General features: G+C 36.2%; 1 protein-coding gene across 4 annotated transcripts in view; it reads right to left on the bottom strand.

Moving 5' to 3' along the window:
- Positions 1–27,022, bottom strand: part of PPHLN1 (periphilin 1) — a 76,607-nt gene that overhangs the window by 39,100 nt on the left and 10,485 nt on the right. Inside the window, exons 3-7 of one of the 4 annotated variants that reach the window (XM_072339012.1) lie at positions 26,926–27,017; positions 22,285–22,464; positions 21,850–21,911; positions 5,042–5,205; positions 1,371–1,453 (exon numbers count right to left, since the gene is read on the bottom strand). In XM_072339012.1, coding sequence (XP_072195113.1) covers positions 1,371–1,453; positions 5,042–5,205; positions 21,850–21,911; positions 22,285–22,464; positions 26,926–27,017 — 581 coding nt within the window. Of the gene's footprint in view, positions 1–1,370; positions 1,454–5,041; positions 5,299–21,849; positions 21,912–22,284; positions 22,465–26,925; positions 27,018–27,022 lie in introns of all 4 variants that reach the window. The other 3 variants (XM_072339021.1, XM_072338994.1, XM_072339004.1) reach the window with 3 other exon arrangements.

Genomic DNA, 27,022 nt, shown 5'->3' with positions numbered 1-27,022 from the left:
CAAAGTTGCTTTTATAATCCAAATCAGTACAACTTATGCCTAGTAGCTTTTATCTTACTTTCCTTATTTACATCCCCGAAAATACAGTACTTGCCTCCCTCCTTAAGGGTAATGGCAATTCACTGGTGCCCAGCACAGCAATTCTAAAAGAGCTGTGTATGGAATAAGTACCTACAATGACATAACATAACACAACCAAAGCCTGATTCTTTTTTTTTACCCACTTAATTATTTCCTTCAGTCTCACTTTCTCATAACAGTACGTTTCTTTCCTTGTTTTTTTCCTTTTCTGTTGTTTTTTATTTGTTTGTTTCCCCCCAAGCATCCCACTGTTTTTATTAATCCTACATCACACTGCTTAGGGAAATGCTACTTTTTAAGAGAACCTTACTCAGAACAATATATTGCAGTGTTTCTTTAATTTTCATTAAATTAATTCTCAAAAAAAAAAAAAAAAAAAAAAAAAAAAAAAAGGAAAATATTCCTGTGGAAGCATTCATTTTAACCTCAAGTATAATTTTCAGACAAGCAGTTTGTGATGTGAAAATGCTTTCATTGCCACAGGACAGCCAGCACAACACTGAATGCTGATTGTTCATTAGTGTTTATTAGTTTCTCTGTTTAATTAATTACCAAGACTGTAGTTGGTGCTCAGACTACGAGATTTTTTTGATGGGAAATTAAACTGCATCATTTAGAATGTTTAAAGGAGTTTACCACGCTGCTTTGCAATGTGCCACTGCTCCCAGGCAAATGCTATCATTCTTTTCACATTCTTGAGCAGCCCTGTTCCAAAGCCGCTATTCACATGACCTTCCCCATTTATCAGACACTTCACCTCCCTTTGTCCAAATCCAATCATAGGTTAAGCATCACTTAAAGATGGAGCTCAGTTCAAGTACAGGTGTGTCCTGTTGATCTATTGTTCCTAAAAACTGCTTCCTTAATTTTATCATGGGATCAACCAAGGCTGGAGGGTCCAACCATTCACCTATCACCAGTACTTCCCCACAAAACCATGCCTCTTAGCACAACATCTAAACATTTCTTGAACACATATCCTTGCCATTCCTTTTCTAGCATGCTCTGGACTTCCAATAATAACAATTCAAGGTCTATTCAAAATGCCCTCCTTCAAACAAGACAGTGACTACAGAATAAAAGGGCTATCTGTGTCCTCTGTGATAAACAACATTAACAGTACCTTCCTGTTAGATAAGGGAAAACCAGCTTCTGCTGGGTTGCAGAGCAACATAAGATACTCTGCCCTTAACAACCGCATAACAGTGTTTCCTTCCAGGTGATGCAAAACATACATATATCCATTAATGCACAGACATGGTGAGAACTACTTGAAAAGCAAAACTCACCTTTGATGAGGGTACTGCTGTGGAACCCGATGGTGACGCATCTCTTGATGTTTTCGATGACTGAACTGAAGTCCTCTCTTTACCTACAATTTTAAAAAATATTATGACCTGCAAAATTATATTAAACACATCCTGCAAATATATTTATCAGCTTTAATATTTTGAAGAAGGGCTGTAGTGAAATTTGCTCAGCTCATGAAATCTACAGCTTCCACTATGGGATAAATCTTGGTAACATTTCTTTCTTTTTACAAAGAGAAGAGATGGTTATTATACACGGCATATTCAGGAAAACTCCACTGCTCAGTATTTAACTGAAGAGCATGTCAGTATGACTTGGTGAGATGATGTGGTTTTACTTTCTAATGTTCCTGTTGTAAACTTAATATTAAAAAGTCCCATATTTCTATTAGCCATCAATCCAATGCTCCAAAAAACTGGACAGTATAGGAACTAGTTCAGCAGGCCACGGTATGTTGGAAAGTTTTGCTGAGGAAAAGTCTTACATCCCATGAACCACAGGTCAGATTCTCTTTGGATTATCAGGGATTTTCTTGTAAGCATTTAAATGAGCCAAATGCCAATACAAATTCACTGAGCTAATCACAGTCCCTGCACAGCCTTGATAAAGATGGGCTACAGGAGCCTGCAGCAGCAGAACCAGTTGCAGTGCACATTGCTAGCTCTCAGTCTGTGGTCCATGAATTACATCTAAGAGACCTGCAAAAGGTAAAGATGAAAAATACATTGGTTGTCAGTAAGCCTAGTTCACCAAACTATTCACATTCAAATTGCTTAGCTATTCACAAAAGGAAAGTAAAACAGACTTATCTTGGCTTCAGCTAAGCTTGCATCAGCTCATTTAAGAATGGGATGAATTAAAAACAAGGCTACCAAGCACTTATGGAAATCTGGATATGAATTATTTCAGGACAATTTTTTAGGATAACCAATATGGTTATAAATTAATGGAGACCAAGCTTAGTGTGAAATCTCAATCCTAACAGCCAAGCTATTTTTAAAGAATGCTATGAAATAAGACTGTGTAAGTGTTGTGTATTTTTAAATGCAACTACCTACAAAAACAGAAGGAAAATTCCATGCAAAATACATACTTTTCACAATAGGAAACGTTTACGAAAGATTTGAGAAGCAGGTCTTTTATTGTTTGCCCGCATTTTCATACCACCTATGTAGGTAGTGTGGAGAGTTAACACAAAGTTCAAACTGTCTCAAGTTTGTCACAAGACAAGCGAGTTACCAGTATGATAATGAAGACCTACTAATGCAAAAATATTCACAGTTACTGATAGGTCTCTCAAAAACATTACTGAAAATAGCTGGGAAAAAAGCACAGAGTGTCTCCCTGACATCACCAAGTAACACAGAAGTTTTGTACCCATGATACCTGTTTATCAGCCTCATGACAAGCCGTCTCCATTTCAAAAAAAAAAACAAAAAACCACAAAATATTTTAACTCTGCCTGCACCAAAACTCCTTCATCACATTGGAGTCTTTAGAGATTACCTGAGTTGAGTAGATTAGATGTTTGCAGTTGAACCGACTGAATTAGCTGAAGGAGGTGGCAATAAATTATTCAAAATTAAGAAGGGAAAAAGTGAATTTGAAGATGTTAGTAAGAGGCCCTTCATTCTGAAAGCATAACTGTTTGGAACCAGCAAATCCTAACTGTACAATTCTCTAAGTATACAACTGAATATGCTGCTGCATTCTTGCATCTCCTTGGCACACCACTCTACAGAACCCTGAGTGGACAGGCCTGGCCAAGGAATACCATCCTATTTCCTACATGCTCACACAGCTTTGTTGTATGCCCTCCTATGAGCCCTTTCTGTCCCTTTGTTCTAACCTCATGTATTTCCCTAGCTTTGTTTGCTGGAATCTTGCATTTGACCCAGTTTTGGAAGGGCTGGAGAGCATGGGATATTCCTCCGGCAATGAAGACCATCAGACCAAACTGATTTAGACAGTGTGATTATAAACAGGATTACAAAATATGAAAGGATATATAACACATTGAAAGAACCGCTGAAGTACAGACTAAATCTCACCACTGACAGACACAACAGGTCCCATTTCGTGTTCCTATTAAATATGTAAAACATGATTTTACCTAAGACAAATAATATTCAAACAGTATTCTCGAAGTTTTAAGCCATTTACACCTCACAAATGGACCATTTAAATTCAGTCATCCATAGAACAATTCAAAACTACTACTCTGGGGGGAACAAGAAGTTATAAACAAACAGTCCAGCATACGAGCCATCTGGTCTTCTCAAACTGATTTAAAAAAATGGGAGGTGTTTAATCATGGAATTGAAAATAAAACCCCAAAGCCACACAGACCTAAATATAACCATGTCTCCTGACTGGTGTCTTTTTTAGTTTCTGAAGATGTCTGCTTCAAATTCGCCACCCTCACTACTGTCTGAGTCATTCTGCCAGTAAAGTGATAGAAGTCAGCTCAAAACTACAGTAAGACCCATTGACGTTCCAAAGCTCTATATTGTTTTTACCAACTTTTTTTTTCTGTTCCTACTGACTACGATCTACACATCTACAACTCTCCTGCAAGTATAATTACCATTTTCTTCTCTTCCTCCCCTCTATCCACAAGAATTTGTATTCACCAAGTATTACTACTAAATGTTAAAGTAACTACAACTATCAGTTAGAAAGGCAATTTGTATTCTAATACTAAAATAATTCCTCAATATTTAAACAGTGTGAACTGAACTCTACAACAACATCATTGGCAAGTGGTGCTACTTAACAGTCTGGTGTGCCACATATCAATGAAATAAAAAATCTAATTAGTTTTAAAAAGTCCTGCCAAATTTGACAGTAGGTTTGTACAGTCCCCTAGGAAACATCTGCAAAACAGAAACTCAAACGTGATTAATTTACATAAGCTAAATAAATAGCAATAGCATATTAAAAAAAAAAAAAACAAAACCACAATTTTGCTTTCTTTTTCTTTTGCTTCTTGTTAGAAATTATTTTAAAATATTTCAGGTTTTCTTGTTTAAACAGATGATTCCTTACATTACTCAGGAAGATTGAAGAAGCTGAGCTTTTAAAAATCAGGACATATACTGTGTATTCTCAACTGAGAATCTGGAATTGAGATGAAATTGCTGACAAAAAAAAAGAAAAAGCCTCAACAAACTAGCATCAAAGCCCTAATAAGACAGTTGAAAGAACATTTAGAGAGAAATAAACAAGTAGCAGCATGCATCTTAATTTCTCTATATGTTTTAATCCCACTTTTCCTCTGGTTGCAGGAATAAAACCCTTCATCTGCTATAAGATGACTGCCAAATTTCTTCTAAAGGAATCCAGAGAAGGGCTAAACAAGCAACAGAAGCATTCGATGCTAAAAGGAAAATAAATACTGGGCAAAAAAGCTGTGCAACAGCGCACTGTCATCAGCCTAGAGCTGCTATTTAAAAAACACCTACCATCTTCCACATGAAATACACAGGGGAGAAAAGTATACAGTGAAACAGCCAAAGTGCAGACAACACGTAAGCGATACAGACTGTCTAGTTTTCTCATTGTAGAAGAGAATATGTAAAGATAAAGGTCTAATAATGAGTTGCAGTTTCATCTCACTAACCAGTTCTCATCATTAATCCAGCATTACCTTGCTGAGAAGAAATATTTCTTTTATGTAAAGATGACATACTTCTGCTATGCTGGGACTGGTGGAAAGGGTAGGCTTTGCTTCTTTCAGGAGAGTAGCTTCTGCTGCTCACACTAGAGCCAGATCTGCTGTGCGGAGAATCCCTTCGGCTCGCTGGCGATTCCCTGAAGAAAGGAGAGTCTCTCTTATGAGGGGATCGCTCTCTCATATAATGAGAGGGATGGAAGCTTTTTCTCCTGAAGCCATCTCTGACCTTCCTTTGAAAACAACAAAAAAAGTAAAAATCACTTTGTCACCCTTCTACTGTTTATAAAACAGTACCAGGTAATACAGGGGCAACATTTTCTGTCTGAGAAATACAGTAGGTTGCAATGAATACAAAACAAGCAGAAAAAGTAGGGGAAGAAAAAAAAAATAAAAAAATAATATATATTTTTCTAGATTTCATTCAATTACTTCATAGCTGGAAGCTAACTTCCATTCTCTTACTTGATAATTCAGCTAAAACAAGAGAAAGAGAAACTGGAGAAATTGAGACTCACATTTTATTTTCTTCAGATTCATTCCACTCAATCTTACCTGGAAACAAAGCCCTGTTATCTCAATAAGTGAAATGCATACCCAAATACTGCTCGTGCTATTTCAATGCATTTCCATTCTATTTTACCTTTATTTTCATGGGAGTGTCTTTCACACACCTTACTCTGGGAAATATTATTGAGATATTTAGCTTACATCCAGCAAGGACAAAGAAAACTGCAGAATATCTCACCTCATGTTTATGTACTCACTCAGGGCCAAACCCTGAATGAAAAATATTCATATTTACTCCAACTAAAATTCTGCCTCTTCAATACAAAATATTTACTCCAAATGCTTCTGTAAAATACCACCAGCACATTCAGTATTACGTGAAACTGATCTGACTTGAAGCTATAATGAAGTAAACATCAAAAATCCTTAATAAATTTATTTATTTTAACCCCAGATCATAACCAAAATGTACTGCTTACCTGCACATTATGCATTATGTTAATATACATTCTATTTGTTAGATAAAATGTGTTACTTGTGTAAAAATTAAAAAAAATATCAAATTGAACTTCCTCTATCAAATCTTGAATTTAAACATGCATGGAAATATGCACTGAATCTAGAGCTGTGACATGTGCTTCAGTCTGAAGGTATCTAGTGAATAGAAACAAGTACCTCTCAGCTCCTCTGACAATCACAGCATTGCTAAATGACAATAAAGCCTTCAGAGAATGTAGAGGAGGTCAGAATGCACCTTTCTCACTGCTTTTCTCTCCTGTTTCTAATCATAGTCCAATATTTTAAACAAGAGAATGTCTCACAAAGACAAGCAAAGACCTGGTGGTCCCATTTAGCACAATGCAGCTATAGCTAATTTTATGCTGGTTAACAAAAAGGAAAAAAGCCCTCTAGTGTACAATTCCTGCAGCATGTTACAGACACATATTTGTGGTGGCTAACAAAGGACTTCAGTGTGCCAAAGGTGTTTTGGACTACTGAAATGACAGAGGTAGCACCAAAGTAATAATGCAAGCCCTTAGGGCCACTTACACTAACATGCTTTATACAGTGCTGATTTACTTTTTGTATGGAAAGCACATCTACACGAGTGCTTCTGCATCAGAACACATAAATCACACAAGCAACACTGAGGTTATTCTGCCACAGAACAATGATTTTTGGGGGGGGCAGAAAGGGGAAAAAGGATGCATTCACCTAGCCCATACAAATACAGACAGGAAGTCAGCTTATTTTTCAAATCATATGGAATATAGTATCAGGAAGATAAAATGCATCTTTATTGTGAAGCAAAGCAAGGTCTTACAGATAAATTACCATTTCATCATTAACAGATTACAGGCCTTTCACAGGTATCTTATCTTAGAATAGTTAACAGGTCTATATGCCAAAACCATATATCAGAACAAGAAAATGTTACAAAGATTTGTATCTAAGAGGTGTGCTGAGAAGCAGTTTTTATTTCCTTTATGAACACCTTCTTCTGTTTATTGGGATATTTTCTTCCCCCCAAGTCGGCCACCAAAAGAACCAATTAAGAATTAGTAAACTGTGTTCTAATATTCCTCTAATAATATGCCTCTACACATTAGCCATAGCACGGATGTTTACATCAACAAATTGAACACCTCAGAATATACAAAAGCATAATCCTCCTGCTGTCCTCAAAGGCCTAAGAGCCACGTGCCAGCCTCTGGACACCACTCTTTAGGAAATGTGTAGAGTAACTGAAGACTTTCCAATAGGACATCACTGAAACAACACAATTAATGAAGAAACACTAAAAACCATTTGTCTTAAATTTAGGAAAAAGAAATCTAAAGTTAGAAGAGTTCTCAGTTCTGTGGGATGCAGCTGAAAACACAAAACTCAGCTTCATCTGCATTGAAGGTAAGAACAGTTCAAGCAGCAATAGATCTAAACCAGAGAAAGGGGGAAAAATAATTAGTTCTGACTTCAAGAATATTGGAAACATTACCTCAGAACTGAGCAGGTCTGCCCCAGCAAGTCTCCATAAATGTTTTGATCAATACATTCTCTAATGAATTTTATCTATCTATCTATCTATCTATCTATCTATCTATCTATCTATCTATCTATCTATCTATCTATCTATCTATCTATCTATATGCTTATAAGGAACTATTTGTGTACAGCACACTTTCTTACTTTCTTAGATCTGGAAAAAGAAATGGCATTTTACTGACTATATCATCATTCTCATTGATTTTAAGTACACACAGACTGTGACAAGCCATCTCAGCTCTTGGAGTCGCAGTGCAGGACAAAAAGGAATTAATCACAAACAGATGTAATTCAGTTAGGTGTGAAACACTACAAAATGTTGCCTTCTGTTGACAGCTGCCCAACACAGCTAAAATGTTTTTCTCAATGTGTAAATGCATTATATGAGAAAAAGTCTATTAGGTAAATTCTGAGTTTTTAAATGTTATTTTTTACATTTGAACATTTCTGTAACGTACAGAAAGCCTTTGATTTTGTTTAGTTTTAAAGCACAGGCTTTCTGTCAGACTGGTACACTATTTTTATGCCCAAAGCACGTTTTTATGAGCCCATTCTTAAGTTCTAGTGTATATGCAAGTTTATTATGGAAATGTTTACAGAGCCCTTGCTACTGCATACATACAATAAACACTGACATCCACATCAGAATTTACAAAATATCACTGAAAAAAAAAAAAAAAAAAAAAAAGGTGTTTATTTATATTTTCATTTCATCATCCTATGTTAATTCTTCACTGGACGCAGTCTCATACTTGAGCACACAAGCTATTAGCTATATTAAACCTGTTTTGGACAGCATAGCAACAGCACAGTATTTGTGATGTTTTCCATTAACGTAACAAACCACACTGATCAGAACAAAATAAGCATTGTTTTAGGGTTTTTTTTCCTTAAATACTTAAACTAACATACACCTGCAATTTAGTAATGAAGGCCCCAATTCAGCAAAGCAGTTAAGAACATGCTTCAGATTCCAACACATACTCAAAAGGTTTATTGAGAAGGGATGACATTTAATAGAGATTCAAAATTTTTGCTCGCTTCCAACTTTAAAATAGAACTGTTTTCTTTAATAACAAATACAGAATTCATCCCTTTTATACGCGTTTCCTCTTATCTCTGTACCTCACACTGACATCTCACACCTAGCCCTGAAAGCACATTAGTTCTCTCAGCACTATCGCAGTCAAAACTACTAACATTTTTAACACCTACAAAACTTGACTGCTTAATTCTCACTAAAGCTGATCACCTTGGAAGAGCTCCTCAAATGTTACAGATAAGCAGCCATACACACCCATTCACCTTGAGCAGCTGAGGGAAGAACGTGGGTCTGACAGTTATTTCCGTTAACCATCAGATCCAGTTTCCTGGCCCGGTAAAGATGTGCCAGTCTGTGTACCAGGAGACTGAGGGAACACAGTGCAGGGGAGCCTTTCAGTTCACCATCTTTCCTAACACTACCAGCACCACACTGACATTTTCTAGGCTCCTCTTTCCCAGCCAGCTCAAGTATTAATTAAATCTGCAACGCAGCCCAGGCATAGAGGACATCTAACACTTCTGACTGACATCGAACATTCTGCCTTCCCTGTGAGGATAATGCAGGGCTATCAGAGCTACCAACATGATTCAGCTGACATGAAAAACATGTAATGAAGTATATTACGTTACATTCCAAACGTCTCCATTTCTCAAAATCTGCCTCATGTCTAATATCTGAAAAGCAAACATGAGGAGTCAAGAACACCTCTACTTCTAACATTCAGGCGGTAGAAGATTCCAGAGGCCCTCCTCTCCTCAGAACAGAATCAAGTATGCAAAGTACATTTGTGGAACAAACCCTTCACTTCAGCTCTGCTTCAGAGACTTTTAATACCTTGGTTTTTGTCTGAAGACCTTTATGCCTATTTATCCCAGCACAAAACAATAAATTACACCATTGCAGATATACATAATTGCATCTGGCTTCAACAGCCTTCAACTGAAAATCCAAAATATCTCATGGTAACTGGTTTCTAACATTTTAGGGCCAAACAAATAACTGCAGTCCTTGCAAATGCTATTTGCATTCACTTTAAATGAAATTAGCATAATTTAGTCTAGTCATTGTAATTTTGTTAACAGCCTTTTGTATAAAAATGCCAAAGGAAACAGGGAGCCTCAATGAAGGGGACAGCTAGACATACAAAATGCATACCAAAAATTTAAGAACACAGAAATGCTTCACAATTTTGATGCTGCACGTGGATGTAAACTTTGAAACTCCACAGTGATGGCACTTGTGCAACTTACTCCACATGAAATTCAGTAAGTTCATTTTACCCCTCAGATATCATGACGGATGAAAGAAGAAGTAAACTTGAATATCACAGTACCATTAGGGAGAAGTGTCTATGACCATTACCTGAATAATCAGACTGTGTACTTCAACTGAAGCTAGAAATCAAATTACTCCCCTTTATCCTTAGTAAAGATTATTGTCATTGATGATGTAATTGACTAAACTTATTCAAAGATAATTCCATACAAAAAGAAGTATTTTTAAACTCACGCTGTTATCTGACAGAAACTATTGTTAAGCATACAGATTAGGACAAAGGAACATGAAAGAAATAAGAAGAGTCAATACAAACACAGACTCAATTTCCAAATAATTTAAAACAAACACATTTTTATAACCATATACATGACAAAGGAAAAAACATATTTTTTATTAGACAAATTAGCAGCAAATCAGATAAAATAACCACATTTGAATGCACCCAACCTTGGCTTCTTTTCAAAAAATGACAGCTTAATAAGTCCCCGTAATTTCTCAATAAGAGAAAATAAATCACAGATCTACATTTCCAGGGTGGATAAACCAACTTTAAATTTCTATTAACAGTTACAGCAATTTCGTCAGCACAAAATTTAACTGATAACATATTTACTAACAGACACTGGTGTTGGGCCAGATTTCACACTCTAGACTTCATGTGCAGCGTATCATCCCCAACAGCCATACAGTTCAGATAGAAATCTCAATGAACACACTTCTCAGTATAGTAGCACCTGAATCAGTTCCTAATCAGACTTAATTCAAAATGGAAACCACTCAAATCTCACATCCCAATATGTACGTTTAATATCAGAAGGGAGTCAGAAAACAAGATACGGCACCTTCTCATACCCTTCCAGATCACAGAAACTGGTTACTACTATCACTTTTGGAGATTGTGCTAACAGGACCGACTCCTGCAAATCCCACCGTCGTTTTGCCTCAAGCACCAAGAACACGAGAAAGAACTGTGAAAAGTTTCCCTGTGGTACTTTGGCTGTGGGACTGATGGAGTGGGAGACAGAAAAATTCCCACGTACTACAGAAAGTTAACACAAAGGTATTGAGAACAAGTATTTAAGGACAGTAACAGACTGTGAAACAAAGGAAGCAGCCCTGCGGAAATTTCAAAGTACTTCTGTCGTTTCTTTAAAGATCTTCTAAATCTTCAGAGTAAAATAAAAGTTGTTTACAGTCACACGACTTCATATTTCCATGTTCCTAAACAAACCAAGTTGTGTGTTGGTGGGGTGGAAGTACTGTTTGCTCTTGTTGCGGGGGAAGGTCTGTTGCTTTGTTTGTTTTAAACAAACATAAAAACAGATGACATCTGAGCGTCATATTCTTCTAAAAAGCACAGTAAATAATGCACACCAATATTCTTCAGTGTCATTGCTTGCATTTTTATAACCAATGTAATAGGCAAACATCTGTCTACCAGTATACCCACTAAACCCCTTAGAGAAAGGAAGTGTTTCTACACTTTATTTCAGGGGCAGAAGTGAATTACGTTTAGTAAGCTCTAATTCTTTTCCTCAAATATCATCTCCCAAATTCTTAAATACAAGAACCCAGAAACCATGAACTACCTGCTAGAGAAGCTCTTACAACTTTCCATCAGAGCGGCTGCAGGATGCCATTAGTTCACTGATACATATAAGAGAGCAACAGTATACTGCACTTGAATATATCAATTTGATTAACTGTTATGGTTGACTCCCCAGCATTCTTGACAAAACTTCAATAGGAAAGAGCACACTTTGGAACAGGTTTGCAAGTAGTAATTCCTTACATCAGCAACACTGACACACAATACCCATATTCTATTTTGTTTTTGTTTTTTTTTTTTTCTTCCTCTCTGCAAATACCTTCACGAGATCTATAAATCAGGAAGAAAAAAACAAACAATACTTTCTCTATATCAGAGAAAATGGTCTCAAAATATGTTTTTATTCTTAAATGAAAGTGAGATCTAAAGCAGTAAGGTTAATTCCTTTTATTTCTTTATGCTCAAAAGCTTTGGAGTAACAGTATGGACTTCTGTGCAGCAGAACTAAATAGAAGTTTGCAAACTAACACTGCTTTTAGATCACTCAAGTTAGAAGACATCACAAGCACATAAAGAAAAAAACTATTGTGCCTAATGATTGTTGGGTTTTTTTCTGATCTCACTCCTTCCTGCCAAGTGTTTGTTCAAAGTCAGAAAGTCCCAAGTTATGGCAGACATTTCCCCTTGTCAATTTATTCAGACATGTCGCTTCCTTCTCATCAAATTTGCTTTTTCCTTTCACGCTGAGTACATTATCACTATTAACAGTCATGCGTTATTATGCATAACTAATCTCCTTTTTTTAGGCCATCTCCTATATATTACACACAACACTTGCTTAAATGTATTTAATACAGAGATGAGCCACCTTACTTGGCTAAACTCCTTAAAATTCTTTCTGCCACTACAGTACACCTTCAGTCATTTCAATGATTTTTAACAGTTAACTTCAGAGAGAAGCCCTTGTTGCATTGACTGAAATTGGTGCTCCTACAATCCCCATCTTTTCATCCTTCCTTGAGTCCAAACTCTAATTCTCTACTTAGTGTTCATATATTCTCTCAGGCAATCAAACTGGCATAAAATTATTGTTTCTGCTGGATCAGCGAGAAGGGACAGCTCAGTGACTGATGCAAACACACAAACTAGGAGCAGAGAGGGAAAGGCTGGAGCAGCACAAACTTAGATAGGTTTACACTACTGTGGAAATAGGTTTTTGCTGTAAGAAGGATCAGCTTCCTTATTGCATTCATGACTATTATTTGTTTATGATAAATAACATAGGTTCCTTGGCAGGATTTCAGCATAGCTGAAGTTAGCAGTGGTAAAAGTCAATGCTTATACATTCATTGTATATAGACAGTATTCTGACAGAGTAAGCAATGTAGATTCAAATATAAAGTTTTAAATAGAAAACTGTTCTTAACAGTGATGCATTTTAACAGGGGATCAAAGTAGCAGGAGCTGAAGACAGTTTTTGAAGAAGGTAATTCATTGATGACCAATTGCAACATCAATCTCCTGTGTTAACACAATTCCTGTACAAAATTATTCCAAAAATCCAAGTACTACGATAAAAACTGTAGAACATACACTGAGTATGTTATATATATATATATACCTCATGATGTATATTATATGTATATGTATGTTTTATATATATATATATATACACCTCATATATATATATATATATATACACACACCTCATCAAACCTGAACTGGATTGAGGGATAAGTCAATATCTTTCCTTTCCATTCTACTTGTAAAATTGCATAAATCTCTTCTGAAATTATTTCAAAGAATAGTTTAGCATACTAGACTGCTAGACAGGACTTCAGCTAACACAGTGCAACTGCTTCAGCTAGATCTCAGGAGAGAGAAACATTCAGACAGATGGCTGACACACTGCTAAGCATCACGGCATTAATATTCACTTGCAGTTATTATCAACTCAAACTAAAATTACAAAGCTTCGTACACAAGAATCCTAGATGGTTATGCAAATACATATCACGAACAGACATCAAAACTAACATTAAGAACAACGTATTAGCATGTAAAAATATCAACCTTTTTCAAAATAAAACCAATAGTATGAGATCATGGAGTAGCTTCATTAACAAACTGTTCATCCTGTGTAGATCATAACATACCCACAGCAACAGGTGGAAATGTATATCATCAACCTACTCTTTGCAAGAGAATCCCTAACAAAAGGATAGCTATGTTGTCAAAATACCAAATTTGTTTTCATTTTCTCTCCTGTACTGAAATTTACAACACACATCATTACTTATTATAAAGAGGGGAAAAAAAATGGCAACTTGTGTTCATTTAAATAAGCATCATCTAGGCAAAGCTCTCCCAGGTGTTCCCACTCTTAATGCAAATTAAACTCCCTGAAATGCTTAGTATATAAAAGTATATACAAGTCCTTGGACTTGTTTGTTTTCTTAAGGGAAATGATACACAACTCCTCTGTGACAACACTTCCCTCATCCAGCCCTGCCTACATTCATTAAGTCAATCTGTTGGCTGGTCACTGAAATGATTTGGATAGAAGCCCAACTTGACAGTAGTTGTCTGGACTCGAAGGGAGACTCCCATCTCTTTCCCTCCTGACTGTTTCTTAGTACTTGGTTGTTTTTCAACATATTTGTTAGGAAACCCTTTTGGAATAATCAAATCCCATCCATGGGAGTTTGCCTCACTATTTCCCAATAGGGTATTAACTTGCTAGCTTCATACAATCTACTACCTGATTATAATGATAGCTATAAAACCGGACCAGACAGGCTTGGTTTTCAGAAGCTTTCTTTGAAGTGATGTGTTAGCCAAGACCTTACAGTATACAAGTTCATAATCTCATCTTTAGGCATCTTGCCCTATCTTATGCTGTAAATAGTGAACCTCCTTACAGTTCATTAGCAATACATAAACACCACTGATAAAAAAAAAAAAGAGAAGAAAGAAAATATTTTTCCAGAAATGTTTCATAACATATTTACTATTAAGCACAGTAAACAGCAAAAACCACTGCTAAAAAAATGTAAATAGCAATAATAATTTCCTCTGCCTATGTGGGATCTTACAAAAACCACAGTTAAAAACCGTTGTGAACACAAAAAGACATAGTTCCTTAAGATATAACATTGCATATAACATTGGGTTAGATCAAAAGCAAGCTGTATAAACACATGACAGCAGTTGAGAACCGCAATAAACTTCTAATTCCTTTGTTACCAAAACTGGTGCGTTTAATAACTGCTGATTAAATACTTAAAAGGCACTTTGCTACCTAGCTGTTCATCATTCAATAATTCAGACTGGGTTTTTACACATAACAAAACTTCTTCTTTTATTTATTTTATTTTTTTTTTAATAAGATTATGACAGCTTGTCTTTACACCAAAAAATACTTTGTTAAACCTCAAGAGTCGCAACAGATATGGATACCATATCTAAAAGTAACTGAAACGTTTTAAGGGACCATCAAAGTATATGAAATACCACACACAGAATTCAACTGAAATCACTTATTTGTAATTATGTTTTTCAAATACAAGCTCAGCCACTTTTCTCTTATGACTCTCATCGGGAATTAAAAGCAAGATACTGAACTTATGTAAGTTTCATACAAAGAATAAGAGCTAACACATGAGGTTGTATAATTTACAAGCTAGGCAGGAAAAAAATCAGTTAGTGGGAAGTTCTGCTAATTTGACAATTCCCATATACGAGAAACTTTGAAATGTTTTGATGAGAAAAAATGAAGCTTCCATGACATCTCTCCAAAATGAAGTAGAGCAGCCAGATCTCTATTACCAGCACCTGCCAAAGGAGTCCCCCATCAGCTAGAAGGAAAACCACAGCTCAGACTCCTGTGGGAGGTTTCAGCATTGAGGTTCAATAGTTGGAATACTGTCATTGACCTCGGAAGCTCATCAGGAGAAATGATTACAAGAAAAAAAACAAAAACTTAAGAATCAATACAGAACATATTAAAACACTAAAGTCTGAACACTCTCTCCCACCACCAACTCAGAAATGGAAACTGCACAGGCAATTACATGAGAGTTCTTCGGGATCCCCGAAGAGCAACAAAATTATCAGTACATAAATTTTTAAAGAGAACACCTCCTTCACAGCTAGAGTGAAAAGTTCCACAAGGAAATAAATGAAGTCAGGTCTTCAACAAATACCACAATCAACAGTTGTACAAATAAAATATTTAAAAATTAGAAGCAATCACTCAACAACTTCTACTAGGTAAAATCAAAAGCTACGTTCACCTTGAAGAATAATCCCATAATTAGTTGAAACACGTAGAAACATCCAGTTACAACATGAGGATGTTTTTACCTCCTCTTCATATTTTTGCACTGTACGGTGGGAACACAAACATTCTACAATTGAAACCCTGTTCACTAAATGGGCTTGACTGAATTGAAATCTTCCTACTTTCAGTTGCATTGTTCTGCAATACTGCACAGTCCTAAATAGTTCTTAAACATACCCAGAAAAGGGAAGTTTTAAAATGCTTAGCTCTTAAACTCCATTTAAAAGGAAAACGTGGTCCAAAGAGAACCAAAAGCATTCATGATGCATTCAAAAGCATACAGTTTTGGCCAAGTAACAAAAATCAAATCATAAAATCCATTTGTAAACAAATCAGTAAGAAGGTGGTGGAATAGAAAACCTCTCAAAGAAAATACTGAATTGATAAGACTACTGCATAAGATACAAAATATGCATGACATGACATATGAAGTGTAAACTGGGATCTACTTTTTATTTATCTATCACCTATTATCTTCTTCTTCACAATGTGAGTCCTCACCACCCCCTTCCCACCCCCTTCCTATTCCTTTCCCTCCCCCCCCCAAAAAAAAAAAGATATCTTAAGCCAAGGTAAACTAATTCAGCAGCAGACTAACACAATGAATCTTCTGAATTAAAAGTTTTCAGCAAACAAGTCTTTGCCTGGAGTTTACAGGTATAAACGATCTACTACAATGACTTATTATAAGGAAACTGTAACTTTGTGTATGAATGAGTGTAAGTTACTCCAGCAGTTTACTTGAATGTCTAAGAGGTTCAATGTTCTGGCAGAGATTATTATTTTTTTTAAAGGCGTGTGCTAATGAATATGATTAGAACTCTACTTATCAACCTCTGTCAAAAACAAGCCCATTTTCTTTGGGTGACTGCCATATTTATTTCCCTCCACACATTGCTTTTTAATAAAGAATGAGGTTCTTGTACCATGTCCCTGAAGACCTGTCAAATATTGCAACAGAACAGCAAACTTATGTACATTTTTAGCACCATCTCATAAATCCCTTTGGCTAAATTTCTATAAGCAAGACAAAGATCAGTTTGCTTCACAAGAAAGTCTCAATCCAAAGCTCAAAGACCTCCCACAACATAGTGTGTTGTTTTAAATGAGTACAAAATATTTAAAGAGGTTTGCTGTTTCATTGCATTCACTGAATACTTACAGGGGAAAAAAAACCAACAAGCTACCCCCTGTAACTGAAAGCTGACGGCACAGCGATAAAGATAAGTGCTTTAGGCTACAACACTGCTGGAAAAAAAAAAACAAAAAAAACTCTCTCAGAATCCTCCACAGTAAATCCTGTTTATTAAGAGAAGAGCCGATGGCCCTCAGTTTCTATCCAGAGTTCCTCCAGTCAAGGGTTTTGGTGTAAAACAAACATTCCTGCCAACAAATAATGTTTGCTGTAAAGTAGTCTTTAGATCCCTTCTCTAGAACATCCTATCACCACATAATGCACTGCAAGGAGTAAATCACCAAATGGAACAGCAGCTCAAGCAGAGATCAGAGAGCCACAATTGGTGGACTTCTGTCTCCCACTTTGCTACCAAGCTTCTCCATGATCCTCCGTAAACACAAACATACTGCAAAGGTTTGTGTCTCTAAAAAGCTAGGTATATAATGTTTTACTAGTCTACAGAGAGAACATATATATGTACATTTAATTTAGTATTTCTATTAATTATAAAATGCTTCTCTGGCACTCCACAGATCACATGTTACACCCACATGCATTAGTATTAAGGACTGGAGTATGACTACTTCCTGATTTCACAAAGAATATGGAAAGATAAAACATTAAAATACCACCAAGGAAAACACGGAGTTCAAGTCATAACTCAGCTTCGTCAGCAAAGGAAAACGCATTCATATCAAAAACTACCAAGGAGATATTTAAAATCTCGTGTGGCAAGTCCATTCTCAGGAGTGTATATAACATGAAACACCACTGCTACCGATAAAGAATGGTTTGTCTACAAATATGGCAGTTCTTGCAGAAACAAAATGTGGACCTCAGATAATTTTAAGTATTAAATTTAATGTCTGTATAGCTGGGATTTAAAAGTGCATTATTTTGAAATTTCTCTTTGAAGATGAGTCTTACCCATCTTAAGTTGCCAAGTTTCACATATTTGAATCTAAGTGCAGCTGAAAAAAAAGAATGAAGTAATGCTCTGAACACTCAAAAGGATTAAAATTTGGTATGATTGAAGTCAACAGCAGCTAACAGTCTTCTAAAGCATTTCAGACAGAACAGTTTGTCTCACTTCATAATAACAAACTTGTACGTAAGATCCAATCCTGTGAGGCCCATACAGAAGTACCAGAACACTGGAGTTCTTCAATACATGCTTTTCCAAAAATGTGACATGCATGAAAATAATTCCTTTGAGTATTCTGAATAAATGAGTTTGATATATCATTAAAGACAAGTAATAACACGGTCCCAGAAGAGTGATCAACATCAATAAAAGACAACATACGAAGAAGTCAGGTTATTTGATCTCTATTCCCCTCATAATTTTTAAGTTTCACAATTCTCATAGCAGTAGTGATCAAGACATTAAAACTACCATCACGTATACAGATAATTTTCAGCTCAGCTCACTAAGCCATTCTGCTTTGATGTAAAATTCATTATACATGCCAACTAGAATTGAACCAAGAGGCGCATAACTTCAAACCAAATTGCGACTGTAAGGCTGCACAACTTACATCATTTTCTGAAAGAATCCCTCAGTGACCAGCCCTGGAGAAAGAAGGCTAAGAACTCATTCTGAAGTCTATGCCCAGCAAATCTTCTGAGTTATTTTATTTTTGTACATAAAATAAGATGTCAAAAAGAAACCAAGTCAGGATGAGAGCTATTCACTGAGTGTGGCATAAAACAGGGCTAACAACTCTCAGGAACTGAAAAGGCCAAAAGTATCTGCAGTGCTGTGTTCAATAGCAAACCACAGGGAAATCAAACGTTCTCACAGAGAATTGCTACTGGTCAGCTGGCACAATGCTCAATCCACTCCTGAACAATTGCAATTCAAGCAAGCACATACTATTGTTTTTTTTCTTTTTTTAAGGAAAAAAAATCAAGAATCTCAAGGAGAAAACAGTAATAATAAAGATCTAACATGGTTTCCTCAACACAGAAAACTACTCCCTAAAATTCGGCACCATTTAAGGATTTTTGATATTTCAAATAAGCAGCTTCTTTTACTTGGAAAAAATTATTAAGTAACGCTTTTCATCATTCCAAAGAAAAAAAAGAAGATAGTGGGGGAAAATAAATGAAAAGAATTACAGGCCAAGAACTACTTTTTACCAGTTAAACTGCCAAAAAAAAATCAAAGTAGGAAAGTGTGAATGATTAACATCTAGGAGCAAACGCTAAACATAACATTGACAACTTCTTAAAGCAGATTTTTAGCTGCTAAATGAGTTTTTTAAAATACTCAAAAAAAAATCCTCTGGTTATTTATGTGAACAAAAGAGCTATTCTTTCTAGAATTTACAGTAACTGTACTGACTGTGAAAACCCATTGATTGTACAAGTCTCCCAGTATCTTTAGCTTTACAAATCTCACTTTGTACTATGTTCTAGCTACGTTCCATGCTTCTACTAAGAAAAGAAAAAGGTATTTCTGGTGAAATTAATCTTACATCTCCTTTTACTACTTCTAAAAACAAACAAACTCACACCACCACTTATCCGTACTCCACAAAAACTTACACCAAATATCTTTCAGCAGATCCAGAGAGAGCAAATTCATGCACGGTCATTTCTGAATATTAGGTTTTATAATGCAAATAACTTTGAAACATAACATAATTAGCACTTTCAGCGCAGGAGGCAATATGCACAAAGTCTGATTTTCTCTATCGAGAACTACTATGCAGCTCAATAGTGAGCAATATGCAAAAAAACTGCATTTATTACCATGTAATGCTATGTCACACAAGAAGCAATTAGCAGTTTGATAACAGACTTTGACATTCAAGATTACTTACTATTCCTGTGCTTTCTGTACAGGGACTTCTGACATAAAGCAAATTTATTTAACAAATCAGTAGGATTTCATTCAGTTGCAAATAAATGCCAATAATCTCAACTGAACCATATATATCTATCAAGTTCCTTCACAGTTCATTTGTGCAACAGTCAGATATTCTGAAATATATAATGAGACAGGAATTCCACTACCTCATCCCTGAAGCCCTTTGCAAAATGAGCTGACATTTTGTCCTCACTTCTTAAATGGAAGAAATCTGGAAGAATTTAAGACAATCATTTTGACCACTGGGTGCCACTCTTGTTCTCTGTGAAAACAAACTGCCCAGCCTTAACTCTTTTTTTTTTCCTTTTTCCCTCTTGTGTATATGTATTTTGTTTGTGTTCTAAAGTAAAAGGCAAAAATTCTAGAGCAATTTACACAGAACACTTCTTTTTAAAACACTTCAAGTTGTTTCTAGCCACAATAATGTAATTTTATTTGAAGTCTAGTGTACATAGATCCTTACAGACTATGAAGGGGTTGTTTTTATTTATTTTAATTGCTCACAGGGCTTGTTTTGTTTGTTTGTTTGTTTGTTTGGGGGGAAGGAGGGTGTGTCTTTATGAAAGGATAGTTATGTAGTGCGTAGCCCTGTAACACTTACTGTCATTGTTATTAAGAGGCCACTATTCTGTGCACTTATTGTTTTTTAAAAGATCCCTTATCCAACTGCATTGCAAACATATGCATATTACACCCCTACTGCTTAATACCATTCCTGCATTCCATAGATATGAACCTGAGGTACAAACCCATCGCTCCAGCTGAGAAAACAAGATCAGAACAAGGAAATGATGAACTGAATACCACCCACTATCCACACAAGTGAGTTTTAAAATGCATCAGGTATTTTTCCACTGTACGCAAAGTACTCGAAGTACTGCAGTCACAGAAAAAAACACTAGACAGACCAAAGAATTCTCTGAAGTCATATAAACATGTGACTGAATGCACAGATGCACTAAAGTACTTACAGTCACAGCCTACCTTCTTAAAGATGTTATCATCACACTTCTTATTACTGAAGAAATATTAAAATGTAGACTTTCATGCCATTTACTTATTTAATTTGGATCTCAATGTATCTTGAAAACACTTCATTTGGTACTTGAACAGATGTCCTTTCCCACACTGGAATCAATTCACTGTTCTGCTCTACAAACCATTTTGATAACACACAAAAATGTTCTAAAGAGTCACAATAGACGTTATGACAGTTTTCATATTACCACATGAACAAAAAATGTAATACTAAGAAACAGTAAGGTTAATTAAGGAAATTTCTAAAACATAAGCTGTCAAACTGCAGATTGACAAATGTACACATGAGAAACTGTTCTCTGCTTCTGCATTTGAGCATATATATGAGTCTTCTAGGTTCAAAGACAGACTGGGATCTGAGTAAATCTACAGCTTGGAACACATTTTTGTGAGCTTATCTCCATAAGACAGAGATTATTATGAAAATAGCACTTGTTTAACCTTTTTTTAGGGATATTTATACATATCTATACAAAAAGACAATACATTTATAAGGTAAAAAAGCTTGTATTTGATTCAACAGACTGGGGTAGCAAAGATGGGATTTTCACAGGGGAAGTAAGAGGAAACCTGAACAGGTCACGGGTTTCTAACAGTTGCAACAGCAGCATATTGATATTCAGAACGAGCATTTAGGTACCTTCCAATACGTTAAACAGAATCACAGCATGTGCACAACAGTTAACTACTCTTCCAAGCAAATATGCCTAAACAATTTCAGGAAGAGGAACCTGAGCAATACTCTTGCAGTTAAGCAACATTTAATATCTTGAAAATATAGCTTCCCATCGGTTTCATAGTTTCAAGTTCCATCTGAATAAGCCTTAATTCTTCTGCTGTAATGGAAGCTGCTTTGTGAAGGAGGTTGGAACAGACAGCCTCCAAACCTTCCTAGCCAGAGCATTACTGTGAAGTTTTATACAATACCTGTATTCACTCTGCCGATTCATAGGATGATCATCTCTTGGCCATCTGTACCCTGACTCATCCTGCAAAAAATACGTAGACAAATGTTTGAAGTGCATCTCATCATCAGCTGTGAAATACATTACCAAATGGTACTTATTTACTGCACAACCAAAGTACTTAAAGAGTTAAAAAGACAGTATTAATCATTCACAAAAAACCTTCCTCTCAGTTAAGAGGAGTTGGATGGAATGGATTATTTTCTTCCTCCACTAGCACTAAAAGAAGTAACTTTGCATTAAAAAAAAAGTTGTATTCTGTGTGGTATTTCAGTTTATGATAAGAACAGTAGCAATGTAAACAGAGTAAACACTCTGCCTCAAAAAAATATTTAAATTATTCTGCATTCAAACATGAATTCAGTGACAAACACCGTAATCATGAGAGAAGATTCACCTTATGTACACCTCGATGTGGTGGGCCACTTCTTCGCTCATGGGCAAAGCTGCGACCCTCCTCATAGTCTCTGTACTCAGCGTGGCTGTAATCATCATAGCGACCGTAACTCCCTTCTCCAGGTCTATCAAGAAATGGCGGTTTCTTGGGCATGATGTTTACTACTCTATGGTAGTCATCCTAAAGCACAAAACAAACAAAAGCATACTTCATAAAGCATATGGAAATCTATAGTGAATGTACAAGTAAGAACATGTTATTTGTAAATAGTGGATCATAATAATTACAAAGCTGAAATAAGCACAGAAGAACATCAAGGATTATGCCAAACTGATGGTGGAATAAGTTGTGAATTGAAAACTAATCAGATGCAATCCTTAAGCACTGCAAGTTTAACCACAAAGGAAAAGTTCTCAACACAGTTCATCCTGAAACTTAAAAACTTAAAAGCAGTCAACTAAATTTTCTAAGCATTTACTATCCATATTTCTCCAACTTCTACACTGAAGTTACATCTGTTATGCCTGCAGAACAGAGAGCCTATTTGAAAACAATTAATGTCCTTAACATCAATAACATTTTCTACACTATGGAGATCATCATGAAGATTGCCCTTTTTTCATGATCTGATTAGATAAGTATCCTCTCACTATAACGCAGTACGTGACCCAGTGATTCAAGTGACAGACAGTTTTGATCACTCTCAGTTTGTTCTCAAACAGGTTTTGCTAGAAATCAATGCACTACATTTTCAAGTACAGTATTACACACCATTTACCAATTAAACAGATTCTTTGCTTATTAAGCCCAAATTGCACAATTACAAAAAGATTCAAATTCAATTTTCTATTGGAAGCACGAATTGAAGACTTTGTCTTTTAAGTCTTTTTCCCTACGCCCTAACATGTTATAATTGCATAGACTTAATACATGGGTGCAATTCAGAGGGAGGGGAAAGAGACCCAAACTGACATTTTTTCCTAACAGTAGAAGTCCTAAGATAATGAACGCACCAAGAGTTTTTGAAGAAAAATACATTCAGTTCACAAATTACTAAATAGGATAATGAAAAAAAAAAAAAGAACCAACAAAAAACCAATATTGTTCTGATTTCAGAGACCAAGCAATAGAGTCACTAGAGGGCAATCCAAAACCAGCTTACCATCATACTGATGCAAATTACTGCACACTATACACACTTTACAATGCAGCCACAATGCCTGATCTACCATTACCTCATCGGAAACCTTCACATACATTTTTTCAGTTTAGTCTTACAAAGATATGCTCTGAAGCTGAGATAAAGCTGTTCTGTGCTTTTATCTCCTCCAGTAGTTCCCATCACATCAGGACAGTTACATAAGAGCTCAAGATGTACCCATTGTTCCTTGATTTTGTAATGTGCTCCTAACTTTTTGCTGTTAATCAGACTCTGAAAGCATGTGTTCCTACAGCAATCCAAACTTGCATAATTAACATCCAGCTTTGGATTAGGACAATCTCTTCCTCTCTCAAACAAGTGAGACTTCTTTCCTTACCAGCGGCACACCCCAGTTCCAATATCTAACCCATGAGCAAATACTAAGAGTTTTCATATGGCTGAAGAATAATAACGTAATTTTGCTTTGCTTGCCTAGCAAGAATTAGGTCAGACCTCCACATGCAAACATAGATGAAATGGCATAGGCTTGCATGGACAGAAACTGCCTGCTAGTTCTCTTGAACCAGCAGATCTGTATGAGAAGGAGCTTTTTCTCTATCTTACAACAAGAAAATGACTGAGATCTTACTTTGCCTGACATGCTATGGGGCAGCTCTTGGTCCCTGCTCATAAAGGCCAACTCTTCAAGCCCCCTTCTACAAAAACATCACCACGTAAGCAAGAGAACACATCTTATCTTTGTATTAAAAGTAAAATTCCATAGTATATACATCATAATTTGGACCCTGTAGAGTCTGAAAGATTAGAAAAATTCAAGAATAGTTAGCAATTAGCTATGCATTAGTCAAGTCGAATATGAATTAATAAGAAAAAAGCAAGCATACAAAGTGTGAAGACACATTCTGGCTTTTGTATTTCACTGCTCATACATACAATGGAGATGCAACTGATTAACCAGCATAAGCAAACAAAACAAGGCTTCCAGCTTGCTGAAAAACTACATATGTTGTCATGTAGTCTATTAAAAGCATTAAAACCATCACAGAGTAGCAAACCCCTAGTGCACTAATTGATCAAAAAGACTATGTAAATACAACAGAATGCTCCTAGAAAACAAGCTGAAAACATGACAGATAACCCAGAAAGTATGTTAGTATGTATCATAATAGAAAACTGCACTGGTGACAAGAACGATACTGAAAATAGTCTTTTTACCACCTCTGAAGTGGCTTGAAACATATGAACATAAAGGAACGTTCCTGAGGAAAAAACAATACAGAGGGACCTCTGATTCTCCACTAATTGTTTAAAACAAAAGAAAACAAAACAAGAAACATGTTTAATTACACTGAAAAATCCCATCAGCCAGTCAGCTGTCCTAATTCTGCTCCTCCCAGCTCCTTGGGCCCTTCACACAGAATCACAGAATGGCCTGGGTTGGGAGGGACCTCAAGGATCATGAATCTCCAACCCCCTCTCACAGGAAGGGCCACCAATCTCCATGTTTAATACTAGACCAGGCTTCACTGAATGGCCTTGACTTAACGGGCACCTATATAGATCGGAGCATTATCAGCTTTGTTTTTCTTCTAGCACTAAAGCGCTGCATCATGCCTGACACTCTGAAGAAAACAATACTGTCCCAGCTTAAACTAAGACAAAGAGGAAGATGTAAAGCAGGCGTGTCCTGCTTGCATGCAACCCTGGACAGTTAATAACGCAGCCCCACAGGATCATAAACTTTTCACATGACCGTGTGATTTTTAGCAACGTTTCAATAGTCAGTTGCAAACTGCATAGGCAACAACAGGATACTGGGGAGGGCACAATGTATTGCTAACTCCAGCTCTTGTGCTCACCACACACACTCACTCAAAATGAAACCCATTATAACATGTGATGACATGTCATCAAAGCTGTGAACTTCACATAGTCCAAGGCACTGACTCATCACCAGTTCCAGGACCGCCTTAAAAGTATTGATGTCAATTATGGGGACACTGGTTTCTTTTTTTCCTTGTTTTCTGAAACAAGGTTGGTAAGTTGGGCTAAAATACTAAAAGTTGTAACAATTCATAAAATAAAATCAAGTCATTTATGGAGTTAGAAGGAAAATTGGTGCCAGAAAATAGAAATGCAAAATGGCTACAGATTTAGCATTCAGGGTGGAACTGCCTGCTCATTTAAATGAATTAAATACACATCTTTTGAGATCAAAATCAACTATTTGTGCTGCATTTCAAATCATAACAGCATTCAAAATGCAACAAATTATAGCAAGCTCAAGTTATGGCAAATAATTTTATGCATTTTCATACAATGGCTAAACACAGTCCTGTAAACAGTGAAAAACAAGCAGCTGTGCCCTGTATTTTGATTAAGGAAACTGAGAATGGATTTCAAGATTTCTGACACTTATTTTTTTAATATTTGGTACTTCATTTTCAGCCAACATAAATACACTACCTGTGAATTTTCAAATGGAAGGGATAGAGTTGCAATCAGATGTACAACTCAAAGAAAAACATCATCATGCCTCATTGTACCAGACTTTCCTAAGATGTATCTTATCAGAGAAAGGTATCCCTCACTTCACAATCACACCTTATTCACATCTTCACTTTTTGGCAGCATGTTCATTTGTGAACAACTATTTTCAAGGATGAACAGCTGAAAAAATTAGAACCATAATGTCTGATGAGCACCTTGAGAGCTCACTAAGAACTGCAACCACTGCCATCGAACCAGACACTGATGCATTAGTTTCACAAAAAACAAAGTCCAGTAATGCACCAGTTTTATATTTTTGTTGTCTTCCTAAAAATTATATATATATTATATATGCTCTCTATGACTTCCTGAAGGGAGGTTGTAGTGAGCTGGGGATTGGCCTCTTCTCTCATGTCATTAGTGGACTAATGGTGGAGTATGACTTTAGTCATAGGACTAAAGGGAATGGCTTCAAGCTGCAGCAGGGGAGATTCAGGCTGGACGTTAGGAAATATATTAGGAATCATTACTTCTCAGAAAGGGTGGTCAGGCACTGGAATGGACTGCCAGGGAAGTGGTGGAGTCACCGACCCCGGGGGTGTTCAAGGAGCATTTGAATGTTGTGTTGAGGGACATGGTTTAGTGGGAGTTATTGGTAATAGGTAAATGATCGGATCTTTCAGGTCTTTTCCATCCTTGGCGATTCTTTGTTCTGTGATATAAATATATATATAATATAATATGCATATAATGTATTTTTATTATAGAAAACCTTAAACATTAACTATTACATTATATATTTTATATAAAGCCCAAGACAATTCTTCTTCACTAAGCATGTACCAGGCAAGGCAAAAGGTTAGATAACCATGATGTAAAGGTTTAACAGGAACTTCAGAACTGAAAAAAATCCTGCTCTTGTGGTACAGACCACAGTATGAGGGTGTAGTATAGTGGTATAATGCTGAAGAAACAAAGTACAGACATACATCAGGATGAATCCTTGGAGGAAGGCGTTCTCTGGGAAGTCTTTCATAGTCATATCGTCCTTCAGACCACATTTCATCTCTCCGATATGCCACTGAC

This window comes from Excalfactoria chinensis, chromosome 1, assembly GCF_039878825.1.
Source record: "Excalfactoria chinensis isolate bCotChi1 chromosome 1, bCotChi1.hap2, whole genome shotgun sequence".
Taxonomy (NCBI): Eukaryota; Metazoa; Chordata; class Aves; order Galliformes; family Phasianidae; genus Excalfactoria; species Excalfactoria chinensis.
Note: the sequence above shows the minus strand (reverse complement) of the source record. Positions and strands in the feature narration are given on the sequence as shown.